Source organism: Carettochelys insculpta, chromosome 11, assembly GCF_033958435.1.
Source record: "Carettochelys insculpta isolate YL-2023 chromosome 11, ASM3395843v1, whole genome shotgun sequence".
NCBI lineage: Eukaryota > Metazoa > Chordata > Testudines > Carettochelyidae > Carettochelys > Carettochelys insculpta.
This window is the reverse complement of record NC_134147.1, coordinates 48,714,778-48,740,460: the sequence shown is the minus strand read 5'-3', so window position 1 is coordinate 48,740,460 and position 25,683 is coordinate 48,714,778. Positions and strand designations below refer to the sequence as shown.

Genomic DNA, 25,683 nt, shown 5'->3' with positions numbered 1-25,683 from the left:
CTGACATAGAAATAGCTTAAAATCAGATAATGGCAAACTGGGCAGAGCATATGCTCTTAGTACACTGATGAAAGATAGGAACACTTGGTTTTGTACTTGGAAAACATTTGCATTATTTGTATTTGATCCAACTGTTAAAAGCTGTGTTTTATTAGCAGTATTGTAAAATTGATCTAATGAACAGTGGGGTTTCTCTCATTTTCCAGGGGTTTGTATGATATTTTTGTAACAAGAGACAGCCAGACTCGTTGTGTTGGCCGTTATGATAATCATGGCAGTTTTGGGGAACTGGCCTTGATGTACAACACTCCTAGAGCTGCTACTATTGTTGCAACAACAGAAGGAGCCCTTTGGGGACTGGTAAGTGTGGAAAATTACTCTCTGCTGCATCAAGTGTTAAACATGAATGCATCACATCCATCAGCGGCAGTTACTTTTTCCTAGTATGTTTGTGTGTGCAAACAGCAATTTTATCATGATTTATAGAGTTCCATTGTGCAAATGCTTATTACCACTTCCCTAAAACAATCTGTCAATAAACCATACCTTCACATTTGAGTGAGTTCCATTTCATCGCTTCCCAGGTGCTGCACTCTAAAGGGTTTTTTTAGTTAAGTTTTTTCATTATGCAGAGGGATAAAGGGATGATACCAGGGGAGCAGTTGTAGTTCTTTCTTGTTAGCCTGTTATTAATCTGAAGAGCTCACTATGAGGCTGTAGGATTAAACACCAAAAGATTTGTTCACCCCTCCCAAGGACAAACTGTAGCTTTCATGACGTCCTTGGTGCCTGCCCCACATAACTGTGGAAGAGGTCCCCAGGGTGAGCCTAGCTTTGAGTTGTTCCCATGTTTTGATAAACAGTACCACTGCTTGTTTCTGGGCTAGCTTGTTAAATGTGACTTTTTAGAGATCAGAGCTAGCTCTACGGTGCTGTTCCATCCAGTATTTGTGCAAGGTCTGCCTTCCTAGAACTCTATTACTCGTCTGCTGCAGTCCACGTCATAAAATGACTGTAATTCCAAAGAAGCATTTGGAGTTCATAGTACGGTACTTCTGGCTCCTCAGCAACTATCAGCAAAAGTTGACCATGTGCTATGACCTTGATTATATACCTGATAAGCTATTACGCACCAGCATGTTTGGGTAATCTCAGTGCACACAAAGAAGACTGGCTTTTCTTTTTGTTGGCAGTTTATAAAGGAAAGGAAAGGTTCTGATAAACTAATCTGGGAATAATTTTAGGATTAATTAATTTCCTTAATGAAACAGGCTATGAAATGTAAAATGAACCTTCTGCACAGGGAGCTCATGAGAAAAAATGAAAAAGAAGCTAAGCTTTTATTCCTTTTAGGGGAAGTGAATTTGATTTGCCTGGCCATAATTATTGCTGGTTTCCCCCAGTTCCTTTGCCTGCTCTCTGCTTTTCTCTTTGCTGTGCTGTCGTCACTATGAAGGAGCATTGGCTCAAGCACCTCACTTCAGATCTCAGCTATTTATTAAACCAAAGGAAAGACACAGTTCTGTCTTCCATTTAGGAGTTGTTAGTTGCCTCCATGGCACTGCAATTCCAGCTCAGCAAGAGTTAGACTGAAATCAGTAATCCAAGCTAGGTCTCTTGCAAGGCAGTGAAGAATAATGCTACGGGAGAGAGACTGGTTAATATGCACACTCCTGTCTTTCAGTTTTGCCATTAATTACTCCTACAGGAGTATGTATTTTCAACTAGTCCTTCTATAGTAATTTCATCTGGACCAGATTTCCTGAGTTTGCTTATGAGAATGTTATGCAGAACTGTGTTGAAACACTTCATTGCTGCTGCTTTCCCCCATCTGCTAAGCCAGTAACCCTGTCCAAGAAGGAAATTAGGTTGGTTTGGAATGATTTACTCTTGGCAAATTGAGGTTGGCCCTTCCTTGTAACCCTTTTATCCTTAGGTGCTTTACAAATTGATTGCCCAATTATGTATTCCAATACCTTTCTAGGTGTCAAAGTTACGCTGAGTGGTCTGTATTCCTTAGGTTCTCTTTGTTGCTCTTCTTAAAGGTAGGGTGCTGTGTCTGCATTTTCTCTAGTCCTCTGAAATTTCACCTGTCCTCCACATGTTCTGGAAGGTAATCCCTGTTGGTTTCAAGATTACTTAAGCAGTTCATTCAGTAGCCTAGAATTAATTGAATGAGGCCCTCCCATCTTAAGTACATCTCACTTAGGTAAATATTCTTTAACCTTTTCTGTCCCTATCTTGGTTTGTGTTCCTTCTGCTTAGTTGTTAATATTAATCATGTTGAACACCTTGGTCACCATTACCTTTTAATGAAGACTGAAGGTATTAAACAACTGTTTTTTCTTGATGTGGTTATTTATTAGCTCTGCTTCTCTACCAAATGGAAGAGCTCTTCTTTCTTTCATCGTTTCCTAATATATTATAAAAACCTCTGTTATTGTCTTATGTCTCTTGTTAGGTAGAACTCATTTTCTACCTAAGTTTTTCCTATTTCGTCCCTATATGTTCTACTGTTCTTCCTTTAGCCTGCTGAGAAGAAATTCTCAAGAAAGCTAAATATTTCTAATACTCTGGGTGCAAAATTATTATGAGGTCCTTAGGTCTATTCAAGCCCCAGGATTCTGATTCTATGTGAACAGTCCCTGCAGGTTTGGGGGCAAGCTTTTAATTTCATTTGGTCTAACACTGCCACCTAGTGGACCCCTTGCCTTGTAAGTATGTACAGTAACTATGGCATGACATAAGGAACATGGGAATAATCAGGGTTGTTGGACCAATACTTAGAGTAGAGGTACTGAGAGCCATAGAACCAAAACGTAATCTGTCTATAAGGAAACAGCTTCAAGTGAGGGGATTCTCCAGCTCTCCCAGCCCCTAAATTCTACCATCTAGCAGAATACCTGGATTAAATTAGATCAGGAGCTGTCTAGTCAGTCCCAGGTTCTTATTAGCAGCAGAGGCCACAATACTAGCTGCAGGGAGGGTTAAGAAGATTCAAGAAACTGCAGCTGTCAGTTGTGGCATAACACTCCCCCAAGAAAAGTTTCTTCCTAGACCCCACTGATAAGATACATATTCAGCGCCTCATTAGCATGCTGGCAGCTGTAGCTCTTCGAAACTGTTGTGTCTTACTGCTGCACGGCTCGTCCAGATGGGGCTCCTTTTCTAAAGGACCCTGGCAACTTCGAAATCCCCTTATTCCTATCTTGCTGATAGGAATAAGGGGATTTCGAAGTTGGCAGGGTCCTTTCAAAAAGGAGCCCTGTCTGGACGAGCCATGGCAATTTCAAAGAGCCGCAGCATGCTAATGAGGCACTGAATATGTATTTCTGCGCCTCATTAGTAATCTTCAAAATGGCCATTCGTACAGCCATTTCAAAGATTTGGGCTAGTGTAGACGTAGCCCTTATATTTTCAGCTGTTGAGAAACCATAACATTAAGGATTGCAAGTCTCAGTTTCCAATGTGTCAAACAAGGATATCATGACTTCTTTGTAGCACGTGTAGGAGATTAATATAAAAACACTGAAAGACAATACTAAGCTGTAAAAATGGGGTTGCATAATACTCTGCTGGAGAATAGGATATTGGTGCTCATCCACATTTCTGTTTATCTTCAGAGTCAGGTTCCAAGGACAAAAGGGACCTTTGGAATCATCTAGTCTGACATCCTGTCTAGCACAGCCCAAGAGAGGTACCAAAATAATCTCTAGTTCAGATCTTTCAGAAAAAAATCCAGTGTTGATATAAATGTTGTCAGTAATGGAAAACCTGTGAAGGCCCTGAGGATATTGTTCCAGTGACTGATAATGCTCGCTGGCTGCGTCTACACTAGGAATTTCTTTTGAAAGATGTTTTTAAAGAATGGGGCTGTTTCGAAAGAGCCCATGGAGTGTCTACAAACTAAGTGTTCTTTCAAAAGTAAATTGATAGAATGTGGTTCTCCTTTCAAAATCACTCTTCCTTTCCTGTTCCAGGAAGTGTGCCCCCTTCCGAAAGAAACCATGTGTAGATGCTCCGCAGGGCCCTTATTTTGAAAGAACAGTCTTCATTTTTGATCCCTGGCCTGATCTTTCAAACGAGCAGGGTCTGTGTGGATGCTCTCTTTTGAAAGTGCAGATCACTGTTTTGATCTGCTTTTTTGTGTGTGGACACACACTTTTGAAAGAATCTCTTTCAGAAGAGATCTTCCAGAAGAGCTTCTTTGGAAAGATCTCTGTAGTGTAGCCATAGCCGCTGTCAAATGTACACCCCTTTTCTATTGTGTCTTTGTCTAGCTTCAACCACCAGCCATTGGGTGGTTGCATACCTTTCTCTGCTAGACTGAAGAGTTCACTATTAAATATTTGTTCCAATATAGGTCCTTATAGTTTGTGATCAAGTCATCCCTTTAAACTTCTCTTTGTTAGGTTAAATAGGTTTAGTTCTTAGTCTACCACTATAAGCCATGGTTTCTAATCCTTTGATCATTCTTGCGGCTCTTTTCTGAACCCCATCCAATTTATCTACTTCCTTCTTGAATTGTGGGCACCAGACCTGGACCTGGTATGCCATTACCAGTCACCCTAATGCAAAATACAGAGGTAATTTCCCTCTTCATGCATTCTAGCCCAGGACTGCTTGTGCTGTTTTGGCCACAGTGTCACTTTAGGGAGGTCATGTTCCACCATGAGTGTCTGCAGTAATGCCCAACCTACTGCCTTGCAGCCTAGAATTCCCCTTCTAGAAAAAGATGTATAGATGTGCATGTTCATATTTAGCCATATTTTGAACAACATACGTCTGCTTGGTCTCAGTTTGCTGAGCAATCGGTGTGTCCTTTTGCTTCCTTTATCAGTTTTCAACAATTCTTAACATCTAATTTGTTACATTGGGCATTTTACAGCATCCATAAGCATTGTCTATTATTTGATTAATACAGCACAATTTTAACAGACTGTTTAAACACACTGTTCATAAATTAACATTTCTAGCAGTCCTGGTTTGTGGAGAGCACCAGTCTGCATAGCTGTTAAACACTTGTGATTGTGTCTATAGAAAATCTGCTTTTCTATCCTTTCTCTTACAGGATCGAGTGACATTCAGAAGAATTATATTGAAAAACAACGCAAAGAAGAGGAAGACATATGAATTATTTATTGAGTCTGTGCCGCTTCTTAAATCACTGGAGGTAACCTGTTTTGTTCACATTCACTTTAGAGAGTCTTCTGTTTTGTTTTTCAACTGGATGAGATTGTTGTGGAATCTTTGCTAGCGCACAATTTGAAATAGAGGTTACAGTGACATCACAGTAGTAGTACAGCTTAATTTTTTTACAGCAAGTATGCAAAAGTGTTGTTCAAATCTTTTCTTCAGTTACAAGTGTGATGAAGAGCTGCTGATTTCAGCTTAGATGCCAAATGGACTCTTCTTCAAAATCACCATGCATTTGGAAAATAACACAGTGTAAAGAAAGAAATGGCAGTTAAGGGGTCCGTGTTCAATTCCAGATTATGGTACTGATGTGTTTTTACTTTAAGTTAATGTTTCTTTGCCTTATCACAAAAAACACATTTCAGTGGTGCTCTAAGGCTTAATTTATGTCTGAAGGACTTTTAGCTCCTCATGTAGAAAGTGTTAGAGAAAATTTATAGTTATATTATACAGTTAAATACGAGTTAGCTGACCCTCAGTTGTCCAACGCTCTGTTTTATCTGACCCCGCCTGTGGTGTCCTGCCTTTTCGGCATCATGGCCCCATTTTGATTTTTGAGAAACCCTCACGTGCCCCCCCCCCCCTTCTCTACCCTCATCCACCCCCTCCCCCATTTAACAAAAAATTCAATTAGTAATTTAAAATAAACACAAACTTTACATAAAAATGTTGTTTGGTAAATGTTATTTTAAATTAAAAATAAACACAAATAGTTTTCTTGGCCCCTTGCGGGTACCTGGTGAAGCCCCAGCTTGCCAGCTGCCTGTGCAAGCCGCCTGCCTGCCCACACCCCAAACCCTGCACAGTCAGGACTAGCCGCCTTCCCACCAGCTGCCTGCGCCAACCATGGGCCTGCCACATGAGCCACCCACCCAAGCTCCACGCTGCCAGGGCCAGCCGCCCACCAACTCAAGTCGCGCGAGTCCCACGCTGCTGGCACCAGCTGTCTGCCTGCCAGCCCTAGCCCCACGTTGCCAGAGCCAGCTGCCTGAGCTCTGTGCTGCTGGGGCCAGCTGCCTGCCCGCCAGCCTAAGTAGCCCGAGCCCCGTGCTGCTGGGGCCAACCACCAGCCTAAGCCGCCTGAGCGCTGTGCTGCTGGAGCCAGCTGTCCACCTGCCAGCCCAAGCTGACTGAGCTCCTTCCCTCCCACAAAGCCAAACGCCACCAGCCACCCCCACCACTGTTACCACATCCCCCGCTACCTGAGCTAGGCATCCCCAGTCCTGCATCTAACCCCCTGCCCCCAACCCACACTCAAGCACCTTTCCAGGAGGCAGCTAGCTCCATGTGGGTTTTTGCCAGCTGCCTGCTTTTTATAGCAGCTGTTCTGGGTCATCCATGTAGAATGGCAGGGGCTGAGAGCTGGAAGGAAAGGCTGTCTCTTTCTTCAGGTGGGTGGGAGTGATGTGTGGGTCTGAGTCACCTTATGCGCCCCCCCACAGAATTTCTTCACACTCCCAGTTTGGGAAACCATGCTCTAAGCTGTTGTCTCTACCCTGTACAGGAAGACTCAAGCACACATTTTATACAGCTGCATTCCAATTTTTAATTTCTAATTTACCATCATTAAAACAACAGACTCTTTAAGTTATGGTCCAACACATTTGCTTTATTTTCTTTGCAACTGAGTCAAATTCAGCTCTGAAATAAATGTGTGTAAACTCCACTAAAATCAATAGTCAGTCTTTGTTTACTCCACTGTTAAATTTGATTAGACTCATGTGGCTGGAAGGGACCTCAGGAGGTCATCTAGTCCAGCCCTCTGCTTCGAGCGGAATCAGCCCCCACTAAGTCATCCCAGCCAGGACCTTGTCAAGCCGGGACTTAAAAACCTTGAGGTATGGAGAATCCACCACCTCTCTAGGCAACGCATTCCAGTGCTTCACCACCCTCCTGGAGAAGTAGTTTTTCCTAATATTTAACCTACACTTCTCCCTCTTTAACTTCAGACTATTACTTCTGGTTCTGCCATCTGACTCCACTGAGAACAGTTTCTCACCCTCCTCTTTAGGGCTCCCCTTTAGGAAGTTGAAGGCTGCTATTAAATCACCCCTCAGTCTTCTCCTCTGTAAACTAAACAAGCCCAAATCCCTCAGCCTCTCCTCATAGGTCTTGTACTCCAGCCCCACTAATTCTCTCACACTAGAAAATGCAGAAGCTTTCATATGCTTATTTTGTCATAGTTAGTTTAGATTTTCATCCCAGGAACATTTCTTCATAGATCCCACTTAGAATCCTCTTGAGGTAAAACCTTAGTCAAATAGACAAGAGTTGCACCATCATAAAGATGTTGCAAGGTTCAGAGACGGCCATGTCAGGGAGAAGCTAGAAACATCATATCCAACACTTAGTTGGAAGCAGACATAGGTGATGTCCTGGGAGTTAATTCTCCAAACTTAAATCCATCATACGGCATAGGGCAACAGTTTGAACAGCCACTAGATCATCTGGCTTGGCCTTTAAAAACAAAACAAAATAAAACAAAAACAAACAAAAAACTTGTGACTTTTACAAATAACTTAAGTAGCTGACTCTTATAAATAAGAATATTATAGTTTAATTAAATACATAGATATTATTTTCAAAGGTTTTTTAGAATACCCTCGCACCACCACTGCAACCATCAACCCTGTCTTGTGAGTGAACAGGAGCAATTGTTTACCTGTTGGGGCGACCATATTAATTAGCTGTGGTATACAGAATGTTTTGGATAGATGATGATGTGTAGAACTTTAAAAAAAAAAATCCCCAATTTAGAAAATACAAGCAATAAGCTTCAAGAACTCTCTGTATTTTATACAAACCTAAGATTAGCCATATTAACTGTTACAATAACCCTCTCCTCAGAAGGCTTGGCTTGCAACTATTTTGAAACTTTGGCAAAGATGATTGTTTCTTTTTTAATTTGCATGATCGAATTATCAAGATGTTGGCTGTTGTTTCATAGCTATTCTGTAATATGTTTAACACCATTATATTTGTAAAGCCATATTACTGCTCCAGCATTTTGGAATTGTATGTGCAAAACTGTGCCTACGAATGCATGCCTAATTCGTGTGTGCAGCAGTCACCACACTGGTTCTTAGTCATGGTTAAATGCAAGGTAGTTTTGGCTTGGCAGCTGTACATGCAAATCAGACATGTTTGCATATGTATGGTTCTCAAATCTGGGGTGCTTTTATATTAGCTGGAGTTTTCCTATCATGAAGTGAAGCACATACAGTATAATATGTCACATCTTTATTTTGTCTTCCATGCGAACTGAATCCCAAAGTGCTTATATATTTAAATAATACGTTTACCATGATAAATAACAGAGACAGAGAAAATATAAGAGATATTAACAAGAGGATATTTCTCTATTGGATTAGAAGTTAGATGGTGTTTGATGTGACCACAAAGTGATGTGATACAAGGTAGGGGGAGGAGAGAGAGCTCAGTGGTTAAAGCACTGGCCTTGTAAACCAAGAGTTGTGAGTTCATTCCTTGAGGGGACCCTTCAAGGGTCTGGGCAGGTTAGATTTTAAATTAAAAAAAAAATCTGTCAGGGTTGATGATGATAAGTTCTGCTGTGAGGGCAGGGGGCTGGACTCAATGACCTCTCAAGGTCCCTTCCAGTTCTATGATATGATGGTGACCATGTACAGGGTGTTTGCAGATAAGGTTCCTGGACACTAGAGTTAAAAAGAACATCAGTATTTCATACATGGAGGGAGTGGAAAGGAGAAGGGGGGGGTGACCAAATCTTTGAGGATGGAGCTACTCTGTGATGGGTTTCTTAAAAAAGGATGGCAGTTTTGAACTGGTTATCAAGTGAATGGAGAGCCAATGGATTTGGGTGTGAAGGGTGAGGTTTAGAGAGCTGGGACTTGGAAAGGTGATTAAAGGAGTTCTAGTCAGCATGAACAGGAATGAAAGCACAGATGAAGCTTCTCCAAACTAGTAATGATGATGAACTAGACTGGGGTGTCCAACCTTTTCTTATCATGGGCCCCATGGTAATTTTTTACATGTACTGGGGGCTGAACACAAAATAGCCTCAAACCTGCCCCCACCCCCAGGTTTACTCCCTCTCAGCCCCAAACCCAGGATTAATTTACATTACACAGGAGTTCCGGGTGCTGCCGCTCCCTGCTGCACCTTTGCCAGGTTGCCATCTCCTCAGCATGGCTGTGTGGCTCTCCCTAGTCCTCCTTCTCTCTCACCCACTTTCAACGTGTGCAGCTCTCTGCACTGCTGCACTAAAATAATGGGACTCAGTTTGGTTTAACGGCCGCATCCCTCCTGCCAACCATTAAACTGAGTTTTACTCTTTCAGTGCAGCAGGGGAGCAAGCCCAAGGAGGGGTGAGTGGCAGCAGCTGTGGGAGCTGCAAATGGCTCCTTAAAAAACCACATGCAGCTCAGAGCCACCCAGATGGCTTTCAAAATGGTGCCCTGCTGGCTCCAGGGGCCAGAGGAAAAGGCTTTGCAGGCTGGTTTCTGGCCTGAAGGCTGCATCTTGGACACCCCTGAACAAGGCAGTATCCGTGCACCACCACCCACCCCTGCCACACACAGTGTGCAACCGTATTCATTCATGTATATGAATATTGATGGGTGTGTACACACACACACACACACACACACACACACACACACACACACACACACACACACACACACACACACACTCTGATGCCCTGTTAGGCTTGAGAAATTGAGCATGCAACTCAAAACCTTCAAGTATTTAATACAGGGTTTAACCTGTCTGCATTGCTCCTTATGACAGAGTCACTTCACTGGTTCCCTGTTGTGCTTCACATCTGATTCAGACTTCTTGTCCTTGCTTGTCCTACAATGCCTGCCATCAGCTGAGAGCTGACTCCTTTCCTATTCCTTTCTGTGCTCTGAGGTGATGCCAGGCTTGATACCCTTTTCTGCATTGCCATTCTCTTGGCCTTTGTTTATAATGTCACTCCTAAACGAGAACAACAAGTAGTCTTGTGGCACTTTGTAGACTAACAGATATTTTGGAGCATAAGCTCTCATGGGCAAAGACCCACTTCATCAGATGCATGAGTGGGGGGGTGGTTTTAGAGGGGTATTTAAAGAGTGGAGTCGCAGTAAGAGGGAGGGCTAGAGCTTTAACCGATGACCTATGAATAAGGCAGGGGCCACACACTGAACAAGAAAATACCTAGTTTGCCCTTATTCCAGAGCTCTGGCCCTCCCTCTTACTGGGACTCCACTCTTTAAATACCTCTCTGAAACCGCCCCCCACTCATGCATCTGATGAAGTGGGTCTTTGCCCACAAGGGCTTATGCTCCAAAATATCTGTTAGTCTATCAAGTGCCACAAGACTTCTTGTTGTTCTCGAAGCTACAGACTAACACGGCGACCTCTGATACCTGTCACTCCTAAATGAGTTTGTCACCTCCCTCACCACCTTCAGATCCCCTCTAAACCTTCAAGATGTGCACATACACAACTAGCTGTGGAGTGTTTGTCTTTCCTCCTGTGCCTCTCAGCTAGTTATTGGTTTACTTAATTTTTTAACTTTTTCATGTCTGCTGTGTTTGTAGTTAGACTTCATGCTCTTCTGGACAGGGAGAACTTGCAGAGAGATGAGCATGTTTATGGGCCCTTAAAAATAAAAGACATGTGAGACACTAGGTTTCACTTGTATATCACTCTCTAAGGAAAACAGAAATAGGAAATACCTTTGTGTGTATTTGTAATGTGGCAGAAGTAATTCACTGGAAACATTTCACTTTCAGAATATTTTTCCTTTAATTGTGTGTGATTGTCTATTCTTTCCTAATTTTTATTACTAGTTATTCAGTTGGATTGCCATGTGGTTTATAGAACAGGAAGGAGGCAGAGGCACTGCACTGATCATGTCTCATGCTCAAAGCCAATATAGGAAATAGGTGCCAGAAAAAATTAGTGTCTTGACCAGAATATGCTGACATAAATGTAATAATTCCAAAATACACTGTAGTCTTCACACTGGTTTTTGGTTTTTGTTTTCCCAGTGAAGATTATAAAAAAACAGGTTGGAAGTTTGTAACTTAACTTTTAACTTTTTTGTGAATTCAAATTTCAGTTAGAAATGTAAGGAAATAAATTAATTTTTTCAATACTCAAACATATGAACCAATTGTATGCAAAGTTAAAATTTCCTTATTAATAGGAAATTAAGACAAGGATTGAAAGAAGTTTAGCATTTCATTGGAATTTACCTATATTGTATTCTGTTCTTGGAAGCTGTGAAGGAATGTAGCACATATTCACTGGGCATGCATGTTTTTCAGTATTCAAAGGCAAGTCTTTTATGAAACCTATACATGCCTGTTAATTTATAGCAGATTGGGAGAGTTAAGAACTTCAGGAGCAGCTGTAGACTGAAAGGAATGTACTTTTCTCTCTGTTTCAGGCTTCAGAGCGAATGAAGATAGTTGATGTAATAGGGGAGAAGGTGTATCGAGATGGAGAGCGTATAATTTCTCAGGTATTTGGACTTTGAATTCCCCCCTCCCTTGTATATTACACAGAATCATAGATATTGTTTTGGTTATCCAGTATGACCTTGTTCACACCCTTATTCCTACTAATCTTATTTAAGATGAGTAGGGATGATGTAGTACCTAGTTCCCCTTTAATTTCTTACTAGTGAATTTCTTACAAGCATTTTTTTTCAAAAGTTGTATATGATTACTCTTATCTGGGTTATTAAAGAAAGAACCTAAGGAAAGATCCCCATTGATACAGGGTCCCATGAAGGTCCTCATCTTTCAGCCTGTACCAAAGAGGTCTAAGACAGTCACAACACGCGTTTTAAATGCACAGTGTAGCCAGATGAAACAAGAGAGGACAAATAGTTTTACTATCTCTGACAAATTTTAGATCTGACTCCTAGCAAAATGTAAAACAATTCAGCAGCATTAATATGTATAAAACTTGAACTAGTCCATAAGGAGATTATCTAATTGAATTGGATTTAACTAGTAAAAAAATCAGACCGAGGATTCTTTAGAATGTCATTGATATACCTTAATTATTTTGAAGGACTGATAATTTTGAATCAGGAAACTTCTTTGCATATTAATAATCAAACAAAGCCAATTAAATCCCATCCAAATAGCAACTCTGTTTTGCAAGACAAAAACACACCTGTTTGGAGTCATGGGAAGACTAAGCTCTGGGCAAATGGAGAATCAAAAACAAAAAGCCCAAGGATGTCAGTTCTGGGATCAGATGCAGTCAAGAATCAAATTATGCACTTACAACAGAACTAAGAAAACTGCCCAGCGAATTGATGCTATGAAATACTTTGTATGCCTTCACTTGTGGACCAGATTTAGAACCTGGTAAAATGTTCTGTTAGTAGTTATGTCAATACCATTCACACCCTCTTACATTTAAAAATCATTTTCCAGTAATTTTCTAATTCAGCTAAGAGTAATGTAGACATTCAAGTATTTGAAACTTAACAAAACAGCAGTCATGTAGCGCTTTAAAGACTAACAAAATGATTTATAAGGTGATGAGCTTTCGTGGGACAGACCCACTTCTTCAGAGCTACCAATAGATCTGAAGAAGTGGGTCTGTCTCATGAAAGCTCATCACCTCATAAATCATTTTGTTAGTCTTTTAAAGTGCTACATGACTGCTGTTTTGTTTTTTTTAGAATACAAACTAACATTGCTGCCTTTTTGTTACTGTTTGAAAGTTGTTAGCATCGTCTAGTTCCTCATTAAAACCCTTGTTTCTTTTAAAGTAAATATTTTCTTCCAACATAGATGGGGCGCATAGATCTTTTAGCTTGTGAACTTGTGGGAAATCAAACAACTGGACTGACATTTGAGCTGTCTGAATAATACCTTAAGCGACCTTAGCTGAACGCCTAACACCAACACTGGCTGGCTAAGGGTGTTACTATCTGATCACAGAAAGAATCTCTATGGCCTCAGGAGCTGCTTGGCCTGCTCAGTCTCTGTTGTATTTGTATTATGTTAGCATCATGAACCAGGACCCCGTTGTGCTAGGTGCTGTAAAACATAAAATAAAAAGACAGTCCCTGCCCCCAGGAACAGACAAATGAAGCCTAAGACCGAAACAATGGATGGAATACAAGTGAACATCTCTTCGCTCTCTCTTGGCAGTCACTTGGTAACAAGTAGGACGTCTTCATGTCACCCTATTTGTGAGTCCAGTGATGGCTAATCAGCCCAATTCTGAAGCCGCAGGTCTTATCACAGAAGGGGCAGGTGTTAGTAGCTATTAGAAGGGCGTGGGACAGTTTTTGATGCTGTTTTCTTCTCTGCCTGTCCCCATCTGCACTGTGGCAGGACCTCTCAAATTTTATCACCCCCACAAGGATTACAGTTCTCCACTGGGGACAGCCTTGGGCAAGGTTTTTCCAAGTGTCGACACCGATGCTGCACTTTTTCATGTGTGCCTTCAGCATGTTCTTATATCGCTTCTGCTGGCCCCCAACGCTCCTCTGTCCCTCCTCCAGCTCGGAAAACAGAATCTGTTTTGGGAGGTGCTGATCAGACATCTGAACCACAGGACCAGTCCAACAAAGTTGTTGATGCATGCTAATGGCTTCAGTGCTTGTCATGTTCGACTCTTCCAGGACATTAGTGTTCATGCCCCTCTCCTCTCGAGACATTTAGGATTCTCCTGAGGCAGCAGACAGTGAACAATAAGGCATTGGTCAGTGTGATAGGCAGTGACTTTTGAGACTTGTCCTGAAGCAGCCAGGAGAGAGAACACAGGAGCATTACCATCATAGTTTATGGCAGGGGTCAGCAACCACTGGTACAGGTGCATGCGAGCTGATTTTCATCGGCATGCAAGGTGGGAGCTCATCTCCACCCTGCCTTCCCCATGCAGCAGGGAGTTTGCTCAAAGCCATGCCACCTGTGGATTAACAAAAGACCTGCTAATCCTACCAACCACCACCTAAACGGTAAAGTTCTGCATCTTAACTTATTTATTCATGAAGCTGTTGTAAGTAGGACTGTGAGTGACTTTAAAAAGTGTCACCGGCAACTGGATTGTATATAGAGGTCCAAAGGTCAAACTTCCTGCCTCAGAAAGGTTGCTGACCCCCTGGTCTATTGAGAATGTGTCTTGCCTTGGCATTGGACTATTTTTCTCTCTCTCTCTTACCATTTCTTAGGGTTCCGTTCTGTTCTCATTTATGTTCTTTGTAATGTAGTTATAAGTTGTGTTCATGTCTCTGATCCATCCTCTTTTCTTGGCCATTTAAGTACCTTCTGTCCATTTTTCATATTAGTGTATTTCTGTATGTATTGCACACACTAAAACAAAAAAACCCAGAAGAGTAAGAACATAAAAAACCCATAGTTTGCAGAGTTAAGCACACTAAAGTTACAACATGCCAGAATTAAGAGAGCCTATGCAACTTTAATTCAGCCCCTGGTATAGATGTATGATGAGTTGGTCTTTAATTACAGGATCACACTAGCTTTTCCACAGGAACTCTGCCTTGTTCATTGTGCAGGGCAGACAGTGCTTACTTAATAAGCAGCTCTTAAGTATTTTCTTGTTCAGTGCATGGCCCCTGCCTTATTCACAGGTCAGTGGTTAAAGCCTGCTCAGAGGACAGAATTATTAATTATGTGATGGGCACTTCTATGGTGCTTATCTGTAGTGTATCTAAGTGCTTCCCAAATGCTAATGAGTTGATTTTTATAGTGCACCTTGCACCGGTGAGTGCAAGAATGATGGTAGCGAGATGCGAAGCAAAACCGTTCAACATCTCAGTCATTCAGGTGTATGCGCCCACGTTGGACAGTACGGAGGAAGAGATTGGGCTATTCTATAAAGACCTGAAAAAGATGGTGGAGAAGATACTGAAGAAAGGTGTGTTGATCATCAGAGGAGATTGGAATGTGAAGGGTGGGACAGATAACAAAGATTGGGAGAGAGTCATGGGAAGGTTTGGATATAGAGAAAATGAATGAGGTGAGAAACTACTAGAGTTTGCTACAGAGCACAAGATGGTGACCTGCAACACGAGATTCCAACAAAAGGACTGTAGGAAGTAGACGTGGCAATCGAATGACGGGAGGTCCAAAAACATGATAGATATGATTTTGATAAGAAGATGATGGATAACATCAATACAGCAGTGCCGAACTTTCCAAGGGCTGGATATAGACTCAGACCACAGCCTAGTGATCGCAAACATCGAGATAAAACTCAAAAGAAAATGTAAGACAGAGTTTAAGAAAAGAAGAGACGTGGTGAAGCTATGTGAGGAAGAAACAGGGAATGCATACAGAGCAGCGCTCGAAGAGAAGGTTAAGAATATCACCACAGAGAAAGACCTAGATAAGAGTTGCAGGGATAGCCATCACTATAGAAGAGGCAATTGAGCAGACTGTTCCAGAAGAAGAAAAGATCAATAAGAAGTGGATTACCCAGGAGACACTGACATTGGCTCAAGAAAGAGAGTGTTGAAGATCAAAAGAGATGTCTCTGCGATGGCAGAACAGCAATTTAGGGTGAAATGCAATGAGGTAAGGCAAGCAGCCAGAAAGGATAAGGAGAAATGGTTAGAGGAACAATGTGAAGATATAGAGAGGTACTACGGCAAATGTAAGACCAGGGAGGTGTATAAGACTATTAGGAATATTAATAGGAAATGGCAACCAAAGCAGATGGCGATCAAAGATGAGAACAAAGAAGTGCTTGTGAACAGGGAGAAGATTGTGCAGCAATGGACAAGATATTGCACCAACCTATACAAAGCACAGTTGGACCCGAGTGTCTGAGAGCAACTGATTGAAGAACTGAAAGAGATTATCTCCCCCGAGCATCGAGAGCAAGACCAACATTTCGACAGAGGAAGTAGAAAAAGCAGTGAAACGACTAAAGAACAACAAGAGCCCTGGAAACAAGATCATGGGAGTGACGATCAAATGCAGCGGAGAAAGCATGATTCAGGAAATACACCGACTATGTAATATAGCATGGAAAGAAGGAAAGGCGCCTAAGAAATGGACAAGATCTGTCCTAGTGACAATACCCAAGAAAGGAAGTACGTTGGAGTGCAAGAACTACAGAATGATTACCCTAACAATTCATCTAGACAAGGTGCTGATGATGATACTATCTGAGAGACTAAGATCACAGATAGAAGAACATATAGCAGACGAGCAAGCGGGGTTCAGAAAAAAATAGAAGTACCATACAGCAGATACTAACACTGAGACTGATAGCAGAAAAAGCTTGACGAAAGAACAAGAATATATACACTTGCTTCATCAATTTTTCAAAAGGCATTTGACAGTATAGATCAGAAAGTGACTTGGGTGGTGATGGAGTCATTCGGAGTGGATAGCAGACTAATACGGTTGTTGAAGGATATCAATGACAATGCGGAGGCAGCGGTGAGAACATGTGGGGAGTTAGGAAGTTGGTTTAAAACAGTAGAGGTATGAGACAAGGAGATCCAATATTGCCAAGTATCTTCATTGCACACCTGGAGAGAGCGATGGACAAGGTCAAGGAAGAGGTAGAAAGGGTATCTGTGCATGGAAAAAGAATTAACAACTTGAGGTTCGCAGATGATATAGTTATCATTGAGGAAGATGAGGAGAAGCTAGCGAAAACGGTGGAAGTGTTAAACAAGGGAAGTGGTACAGACTGATTATGAACATCGAGAAAACAAAAACAATGATATTTGGAGATAAGGAAGTAGGAAGGAAGATCAGTATTTATGGTATTGAACTACAAAATGTAGAGAAGTTCACATACCTGGGGAGCAACATAATGTATGATCTAGACTGTAAGAAGGAAATAGTGACTAGAATAGCGAAAGCAAGAGTGAGTTTGAAAGTGATGGATAAGATCTGGAAAAGCAAAGCAGTTAGCTTAAGAATGAAGCTGAGCGTCTTGGAAACTTGTGTATTCAGCGGCATGTTGTACGGATGTGAGACATGGGTGATAATGAAAGATTTGAAAAGAAGAATATTGGTGTTTGAAAGGAGTTGTTATAGAAAGATTCTGAGAATAGGATGGATGCAGAAGGTCACCAATGAGGAATTACTTAGAAAGATACAGCCGAAAGAGAACCTGCTGCAGAAGGTTATATAGCGGAAGCTATAACTATTTGAGCGTATTTGCATAATGAACAATGAACGAAAAATCAAGATCCTGGTATTCAGTATAATGGGTGGTTCGAATAGGAGAGGCAGACCCCACAGAGAACGGATAGATGATATAGTAGATTGGTGTGCAGCTAGTCTACAGAAACTAAGCCACTCCGCACCGGACAGGGAAAGATGGAAGGAAATAGTGAGAGAGGCATTGGACACCAACGGGTGCTGAGCCCACGGTTATTGATGATGATGATGATATGAGAAGGAATTGGGGGTGGGGGAGAATATTTTCTCCATTTCACAGGTGGGAACAAAGGCATAGAAAGAATATAGGTCACATGTTCACTAATTTTGGTTCTCCAGTCTCAGAAACTTAGAACCTGATTTCTGATGACACTTAACATTATATATCACTTCATATGTTCAAAACATGTTTCTAAATTATCTCAGTTGCAGGTGTAAGCACTCCATGTTTCTGCAAATCAGAGTCCAGAATCTCAAGTTAGGCACCCAGAAAATCAGGAACACACTGTGACCACCTATGAAATGGTTGGTTTAAGTGACTTGACTAGTGTTGCATAAGAACAAAAGCAGGGATAGAATGCAATTCTTTAGAGCAGCGCTGAGCTGCGTGAAATGAGAGTGCCTCCTTTCTCTTCCTGCAGTGCCCTGTTTTGTTCACAACAGTCCTGTGACAAATGAGCCAGAAGTTCTGCAGACAGGCTCCTTCACTAGACAACTTGCCCTTGCCCTCTGAACAGATGGGCCCATACGCTGATTGAGGCAGGATCTGTGGAAAGTGTAGTATGTGATCATGTAATCTAAGACCTCATCTGAAAGCATGTGCTCAAATGGGCTGAACTTAAGTTTGCCCACACAGCTTTCTTTTTTCCTAACCTCAAGTGCTTGACTTTGCATCCCTAATGTTCTTTTAACATAAGCTTTGTGTGCAATTTCCTAGCTGCTTTAAAATATTGGAAAAAAGTTCCATTGTGTAGTGTTACATTGATACCCACATGGTTCATAAGCAAGGTTGGAACCTCTCTATCCATTTTTGGCTCTGTATTTAATTTATTATTGATATCTCAATATACCCATCCATTCAATCTCAGATACACCACTAATCCCATAAAAGCTGTCAGATTTGTTCACATGACTTAGTTTTATCTTATTATTAGTTTTTAGACATCTTTTTCTCAAAAGTTGGTGTATTGGACTCCTATTAGTGTCCGCCCTAATGTATTAGATTAATTAGCTGGCAGTTTCCTGGTTCTTTCCTCCGATTGGCCTTTGGAGAAATAGTTGCTACCATGTTTGGTATTTTCTAGACAGCTAGTGTGTCTCCCGTGACTCGCTGAAACTTGTTTACAGAGGTCTAAGCCTTCCTTTGCTAGTTTTGTTAAAAACTATATGACGCATTTCATCCGAATCTGCTGTAGTTTTGCCAGATATTTCACAGGCTTTGTTTGCCCATTTGCTGTCTCAAATAACTGGATTGCTTTCTGCAGAGGGTTTTTTTTACTGCAAGTTGAGCAGAAGTAGCTCCTTGCAGTGTTCGCTCTTCTGGTATTTTCTGTACTTGTTCCCCTTTGTTCTGTTCCAGAGAGTCTGTATTGTATTCCTGTCTTTTTTTCTGACAGACTTCTAGAACTATTTCATATTTCTTTTCATTCCTCTAGTTATCACTGTGTCTTTGTTTTCTTAGTAGTACATGTGCATTCCTTGATGAATGTTTCCCTGTTCAACTTCCTATCAATTTATTTTCCTTGTGTTTCACGCCCGTTTTTTAAAACCTTCCTTGTTTGTGGTATTGTTCGCCTTTTGGATATCAGTAGGTGCACTCTCCTCAGACTTGTCACCACCTACCCCTTTTCAGTTATGGCATAAGCCAAATTTAGTCCACTTCCTGTATTATTCACTGCAGCAAATAGTCAGCTTGAGCACAATTTAATGCTAAGCCCTGTATAGTGTGAACATTTTGAATATAATTTCTGCATCTTAAAATAGGATGGCATGTTAATTCTTATCTTTTCTCTTTATAGGGTGATAAAGCAGACAGCTTTTACATTGTAGAGTCTGGCGAAGTAAAAATCTTGATTAAAAGCAAGGTGAGTTCAAATACATTTATGGGGTCAGAAGCCAAGTGCTACTGTTGTTTGGAAACTAAATGACAGGAAACAAAAAGGTCAGTTTTCACTATAGCCAAAGGATAATAGAGAGGTGTAGCGTGGCTCCATAGTAGAATCAGTGATGGTTAATATATTTATCAATGCACTGGGAAAAGGAGTGAACCGAAAAAACCAGCAGACGACACCATTATGCAGATGAATAAAGACTACAAAAGAGTGAAAAGGTGCATGTACAGGAAAAAATTTGAATCAGCTCGTGTTATTACTCTGTTCTAGATGAGAAACAGAAAAATATCCTCCCCAAGAAGAGATCAAGGGGTCATGAATGAAACTGAAGACACGCTAGTTTAAAACTGATTCCTGGAAGTTATTTACATCTTTCTGTGACACGTGGTACTGGTAGGGTTAGACAGGACAGTGGGCTAGATAGATTCCTGACCTGATTGACGTCCTTAAGAAAAGGGCTGTGCTATACAACAGACTAACCCTCAGATTATTTTAAGACTGGATAGTTATTATTTCCATTGAAGCAAGACAGGCTGTATAGCCACCCGAGTGGCTTCTAGCAGTTGCAAAGACGATGCATGTCTGCGTGAGAAATTCTTTGCTTCCTTGTGCATATTGCCATGATGTTCTCTTCCATACTTAAGTCCTACTGAGGACTGTGGTATGTGACAGTCAACAGACACTCAAAGTACAGTATTACTTTTAACCTTTGCCTTTCCTGAGATGACTTTCAACTGGAAACTTGCTTTCAAATTGCCTAAAAATGGGATTCTGTTTTTATAGTGAAGAACCTTGTGTATGTTACCTTTGAAATCTTTGTTAGGGAATAGTTTGGAGACCCTTTGCACAAGATACTGAACCACTATGGAAGCATTCCTCTGCCAGCTGTGATCTTCTGTTCAGGGAGACCTCCAGGTCTAACACTATATAATAATTAAAATATTCACTTCAAGTTGTCTTCTGTTTCTGGCACAGACTATGACAAGTAAGGATGCTAACCAGGAAGTGGAGATTGCTCGATGTCACAAAGGACAGTATTTTGGAGAGCTTGCACTTGTTACCAACAAACCCAGAGCAGCCTCTGCCTACGCTGTTGGGGACGTCAAGTGTTTAGGTAAGGGTACTTGGTGCTGCTAGGTATATCTGTGCAGTAGATGCCTTTAGTCAGTGCCCAGTCACTTCATGTCATCTGCGCTATTCCATTCAGTTGTACAGCCGTGTAGAGCTTGACTGGCATCCAAGCTGGATTGCCTATTCTTTAGTCAAGGCCAAAGGTTTAGTCTGTAAGGGACCTTCAGCCTTTCAATCTGAGAAACATAATTTCCTTCATCTTGCTTCTCTACCATCTCTCTTTTGATTGGAGACTAAGTACTTTACTTCCGCTATGTGTCTGGCCTTCATCTTTCCACAACAGGAAACTTGACTTATAACTTGATTATAAACAATCAAGTGTGTATCTGCAGCAGGTAGCATAAAAGCACGACCTCCATTCAGCTTGAGTTCCTTCCCTTTAAAGATGTTCGTTACACATGGCATTCATATTTTTCAGTCATGCTTGTGTTGCAGCCATATATTTTTTCATTTGGTTTCTGGATTTATCCCGGGATCTGATAGCTATTTTTATTAGTCTGATGGCTCAGCATGACACCTTTGTAAAACCAGAAGTTTGACTTGCGAGGGTGTGGCTACCACTGAAACATCAGCACCATAATGGCTGGACATAAGTTACATGAATTTACAAAGTAATTGGGATTGGATTATTGATTTATTTTGGAGGGTGGCTCTTTATTTGTTTTCCCTCTTCTGTTTGTTTCTGTATAGTCATGGATGTGCAAGCGTTCGAGAGGCTGCTTGGCCCCTGCATGGACATTATGAAGAGGAATATAACACATTATGAGGAGCAGCTGGTGGCAATGTTTGGTTCAAGCATGGACCTGTTTGATCCAGGGAATTAGGCACAGGGTACCTTAGTGCCTTCTCAGTTCAAGACACAGAAGAGCCTCCTATCAGCACCACAACACATAAGGAAAAATGGACACTACAGAACAGTTACTGCTGCTGTCTTCTTGGGCATTTTAGAAACCATAAATAAATCTCAGCACAGATGGATGGGGAGAGGTTCACTCCATGCCTCCACTTTGCTGCTGATATGTCATTATTAGGCTTAGCTTAAAGATGATTCTAACCCTTCCCTCACTTGTTTGGCTCAGAATGGCATGTCTCTCCAACAATTTAAGTGCCTAATGTGAAACCCAAAGTGTAAAAGATACAGAACCTTCTTTTTCTTTTTCATGTTATTGTTGTGGTAAGTCTTCAGAGCAGATCTTTAATGGCAGGCTGCTGATCTTCCTCCAGGGAGCAGCCTTCTCCTTACAGTCTCTTAATATCTTCCTTTGATGCATCCTTGACAATGTCAAAAACCATAACTGTAGCATTTGGGTTTGCTGTCAAATATATCAAGGGGACTTGAAATTATCAGAGGCATTGAATAAGTTGGCACTGAGGTGTTCCTGCCATCTGCTGAAAGCTGCAGGTACTGCAGTTGTGTAATAAAACTGAACAAAGCTGGGGGCACAAGAAACAGCTGCTCCATACTGAAATGTGGAAAATGAAGAATGACCTCTGAACATTTTCTGAGCAGCAAAAAGAATTGTTTTGTCCTACCAAACCTATGCAGAGAGTTTGATAGTGGTCCAACTGCTCCAGCAGCCTGAAGGTGCCATAGTTATATTATCCCCATAAACTTGCTCTCCGTTTCTTAAACTGGGCGGATTTTACTAAGATGTTGCAGCACATGATTCTCTCCTGCTTTAACACCATTTATACTGTTAGATTTCGCAGGCCGTTGCTGTTGGCTAGATCAGTTTTAAAACTCTTTTTAAGGAGGTGAATTTTTTGTAATGCAAACAATATTTATGTACTCAAGCAGCTCCCCTCAATTCCAATATTTTGTAACTTGATTAGACACTTCCAAATGCCAAGTCCAATGTTAAATCATTTAAAAATTAGCAACATTTGAATTCATGAAGCAAATGCCTTTGCTAACTAGGCAGTTGGTATGTTTGGAGTGGTCTTTTCTTTTGGTAATAATTCAGTTAGATATTTATCTGTTAAATCTGCAGCATTTATTAGGGAGATTTCTATTTCTGTAGATCTATTGAAGGCACATCCTGCTGAGATTTTATCAGAGTACTATCTAAATGAGACTCAGACTTTAAGAGGGGGACCCTTTTTATGATATAAAATAAAATATATAAAGAAAATGCATTGAATTTGTAGCCATTAAGTCTAGTGGTTCCCTTTCAATTTTCAGTTTTCTAAATTTATAAGAAACTTACCCATGTGTTTCTGAGATGAAGTTTTAATTGCAGATTGATGGGTAGAATCAAGCCTGCTATTTAAATTTTATGACACGTGAGCAACGGGAGAGAAAATACTACAGTTCTGAGTTCCTGCTTGTTAGCATTCTAGAAATTCCCTCTGCCAAGTGGAAAGTGCACAGCTACAAAACTGAGTTGGCTTCTAGACTGTAATATTTTCCCAGCCTGGTGCAAACCCTCACTTTTGCACTGCTCTGTAAAGTGAGATTCATATCAGGTTGAATCTGTATTGATGTTTTCTGGCAATGGTAAATTGCATCACACTTTCAGATGATGGACTGGTTTGTAAGGAATACCACTGAACACAGTGTGCCAGCCCTGATGCTGTTATCTAGTTGCTCTTCTTTTACTGACTTGATTCTTAGCACAATGTGTTTTCCCTATTTTACTATAAAAGTTCAGTTTTGAAAGGCCAAAAAACCAGCAGGAACTGGAATTTCATTCTTACTTTTGAGGTTTAACACCAAAGACACTCAAGTCATTCTTTTTAATTGTAGAATTTAAAAAATATATGTATAATTCGAAGGTCCTAATGCTGGTACTTGAGAGATTAGGATTTAAAAGGAGAGTTAGGCTCCCAAGCCAGGCCAGTTTTGGATTTCCCAGGCAATCCAGACACAAGCTGGTCTCCAAACCCATCTGAGGTGGGGTTTTTTTTTGTTTTTGTTTGGGTTTTTTCTTTGTTTTGTTTGTTTTGGGCTTTTTGGTACAGTTTAAGCTGTCACGTGAATTAGAAGATATCTCTGAATAAATATCCTGAACCAGCTTTGTACTTCCCATATGAACACTTCCTCAAATGTTCCTGTCTTGTATTCACTGGACTGCAGCCTTTTGGACTAGACGTACAACATTGTTCCCTGCAGTGTAGGACTCTGTGCCTCAAAATATGCAAACCTTGTAAACTTTGCTGAATCTTTTGACCAAAAGACAGCAAAGTCTACTGGGTACCCCTTAGGGTCTTAAGGAAATTCTGCATGGAGTGACTGTAATAGATGTGGAAGGTAGAGGAAGGAAACTGAGACAGGATTAGATAGATGCAGGGAACAGGAGGCCATGGACTCAGAAATTTAAAGGTCCCACAAGAGGAAAAACAGACTTGCAAAATTTTGCCCATCTCTCTGCTCCCTGCACAAAGTATAGTGTCATTATCACACAGCACATCGCACCCATTGTTCAATGGGGCTTTATAGTATAATGCAAGTGAGCAATTTAACTTTGAAGAGAGGCGTGAACCTCTAAGGGCAGATGGTGCGGGGGTCATCAGTTTAAAGTGCATAATTTGGGATTTGCCTGGCTGGTCTGGTTTATTTTAACCAATTTGCTTTGTAGTGTTTTGGGGCTTGGGGCCAGGAAGATAAGGAGAGGTGTCCCATGGAGTGTTGCTCACTATACCCTTGACTAGCCAGCCACAGTATAAATAAAGGACAAAATCAGAATGCTTGAAAGTAGCGAGACAGACCTGGCTTTGAGACATTGGCTAATAAAAGTGATTTGGCTGTAACACAACATCCGTCTTACTTCAGTCACTGACTTTTTATCACTTTTGTTTTAATGCCTCTAATGGAGTGTGAGTTTCTCTGCAGGTATTGCTGTGTGTTCAGTAAATCTGCCATGGATTCTCAGCATTTGTTAGTGGAGAGAGCGCTAGTTTAATAAGAGAACTCAGCAGCAAAGTGGGTAAGAGGATGGGGTACTTGAGATTTAGAGATGTATCTGTCTTATTTCCAATTCTCTGCTTGTGATTGTTGTGAAGTCAGTGAGAGGAGCTTTCAGTGGTCAAGTGTCCTGGCATTTCTGTTTAACGTCACAGCAAAGCTGTTTCTTTTTAAAGAAAAAAAAAAAAACAAACAACAAAGTGCAGTATTGCACCCGGGCTGGGGGGGAGGGGAATCCCTTTGAATGTCTCCTTCCATCCTCTTTCTTTTTCAGTTAGCTAATGTTGGGACTCTGGTTCTTGACATGTATTTGTAAACCAGTCTTGCCAAAATACAAATTTTTGGGGGTTTTTCCACACCAGTTACTTTTTGTTGTTATTGTTTCTGTTTTCAGTCATTTCAACCATCTGATTTCTAGAGGCCTTCCTTGTGGTTTCTCTCTTTACAGGCTATAGCATTACATCAGTATTTAAAGATGCAAAAGAAAGCCACTAACCTCATAAAAGAATTACTGAAATCCACTTGGCCTGGCTGGAGCTAAAGATATGCTACCAATATTTTCCTCCACTCAACAAATTATTAAATTCTGCATAAAAATGCTACCTCAAGGCTCCAAGTGCTTTAAAGGTCTTTCATCTGGGAGAATTCCATGTCAGTACTGCAAATTGGTCTGTCGCATAGAGTTAAATGTTTTTTATTGATTCAGTGGGAGACCCATATTTTAACTCACTTTACAACTAGCATTTGATTCTCAAGGGATGAATGACTGCAGAGAGATCAATTCTTGCACTATAGGGTTGACAGTGAGAAAAATACCTGCCATACAAGCTTATGGTTTTAAAGAAATACCATTCTGGGGTTCAGCTTCACTTTTGGTTAATAAAATGCTGACATGTCGTGTCCAGCCCTCCTGGTACAATCCTGTGTGTGTGTTTTATTAACTCATTCCAGATGCCTCCCACAGCATTTATGTAATGAAGAGGCTGTTTGTCTAGTGCCAAAGGAGGAAGCTAAATTACTTGGAGGAATATTGGTGATACCGTGGTTAGTATTCACAGTGTTCTGCTGAAAATGGTATCCTCTCCCTGACATGGTAAAACTAGTCATAAAATTCCCTGCCCATAGAATTTTGCTATTTGGTAAGACAACCCTATGGAAGAACTAAGATTACGCTTTTATGTGTATACTAGAAGAT

General features: G+C 41.0%; 1 protein-coding gene across 1 annotated transcript in view; it reads left to right on the top strand.

Moving 5' to 3' along the window:
• The window catches only part of PRKAR2A (protein kinase cAMP-dependent type II regulatory subunit alpha), a 154,247-nt gene extending 128,840 nt beyond the window's left edge, over positions 1-25,407 (top strand). Inside the window, exons 6-11 of the mRNA XM_075005326.1 lie at positions 207-360; positions 5,072-5,173; positions 11,615-11,689; positions 19,361-19,426; positions 20,429-20,567; positions 21,275-25,407. Coding sequence (XP_074861427.1) covers positions 207-360; positions 5,072-5,173; positions 11,615-11,689; positions 19,361-19,426; positions 20,429-20,567; positions 21,275-21,408 — 670 coding nt within the window. The 3' untranslated portion in view covers positions 21,409-25,407. The remainder of the gene's footprint in view (positions 1-206; positions 361-5,071; positions 5,174-11,614; positions 11,690-19,360; positions 19,427-20,428; positions 20,568-21,274) is intronic.
• Positions 25,408-25,683: the final 276 nt, after the last annotated feature.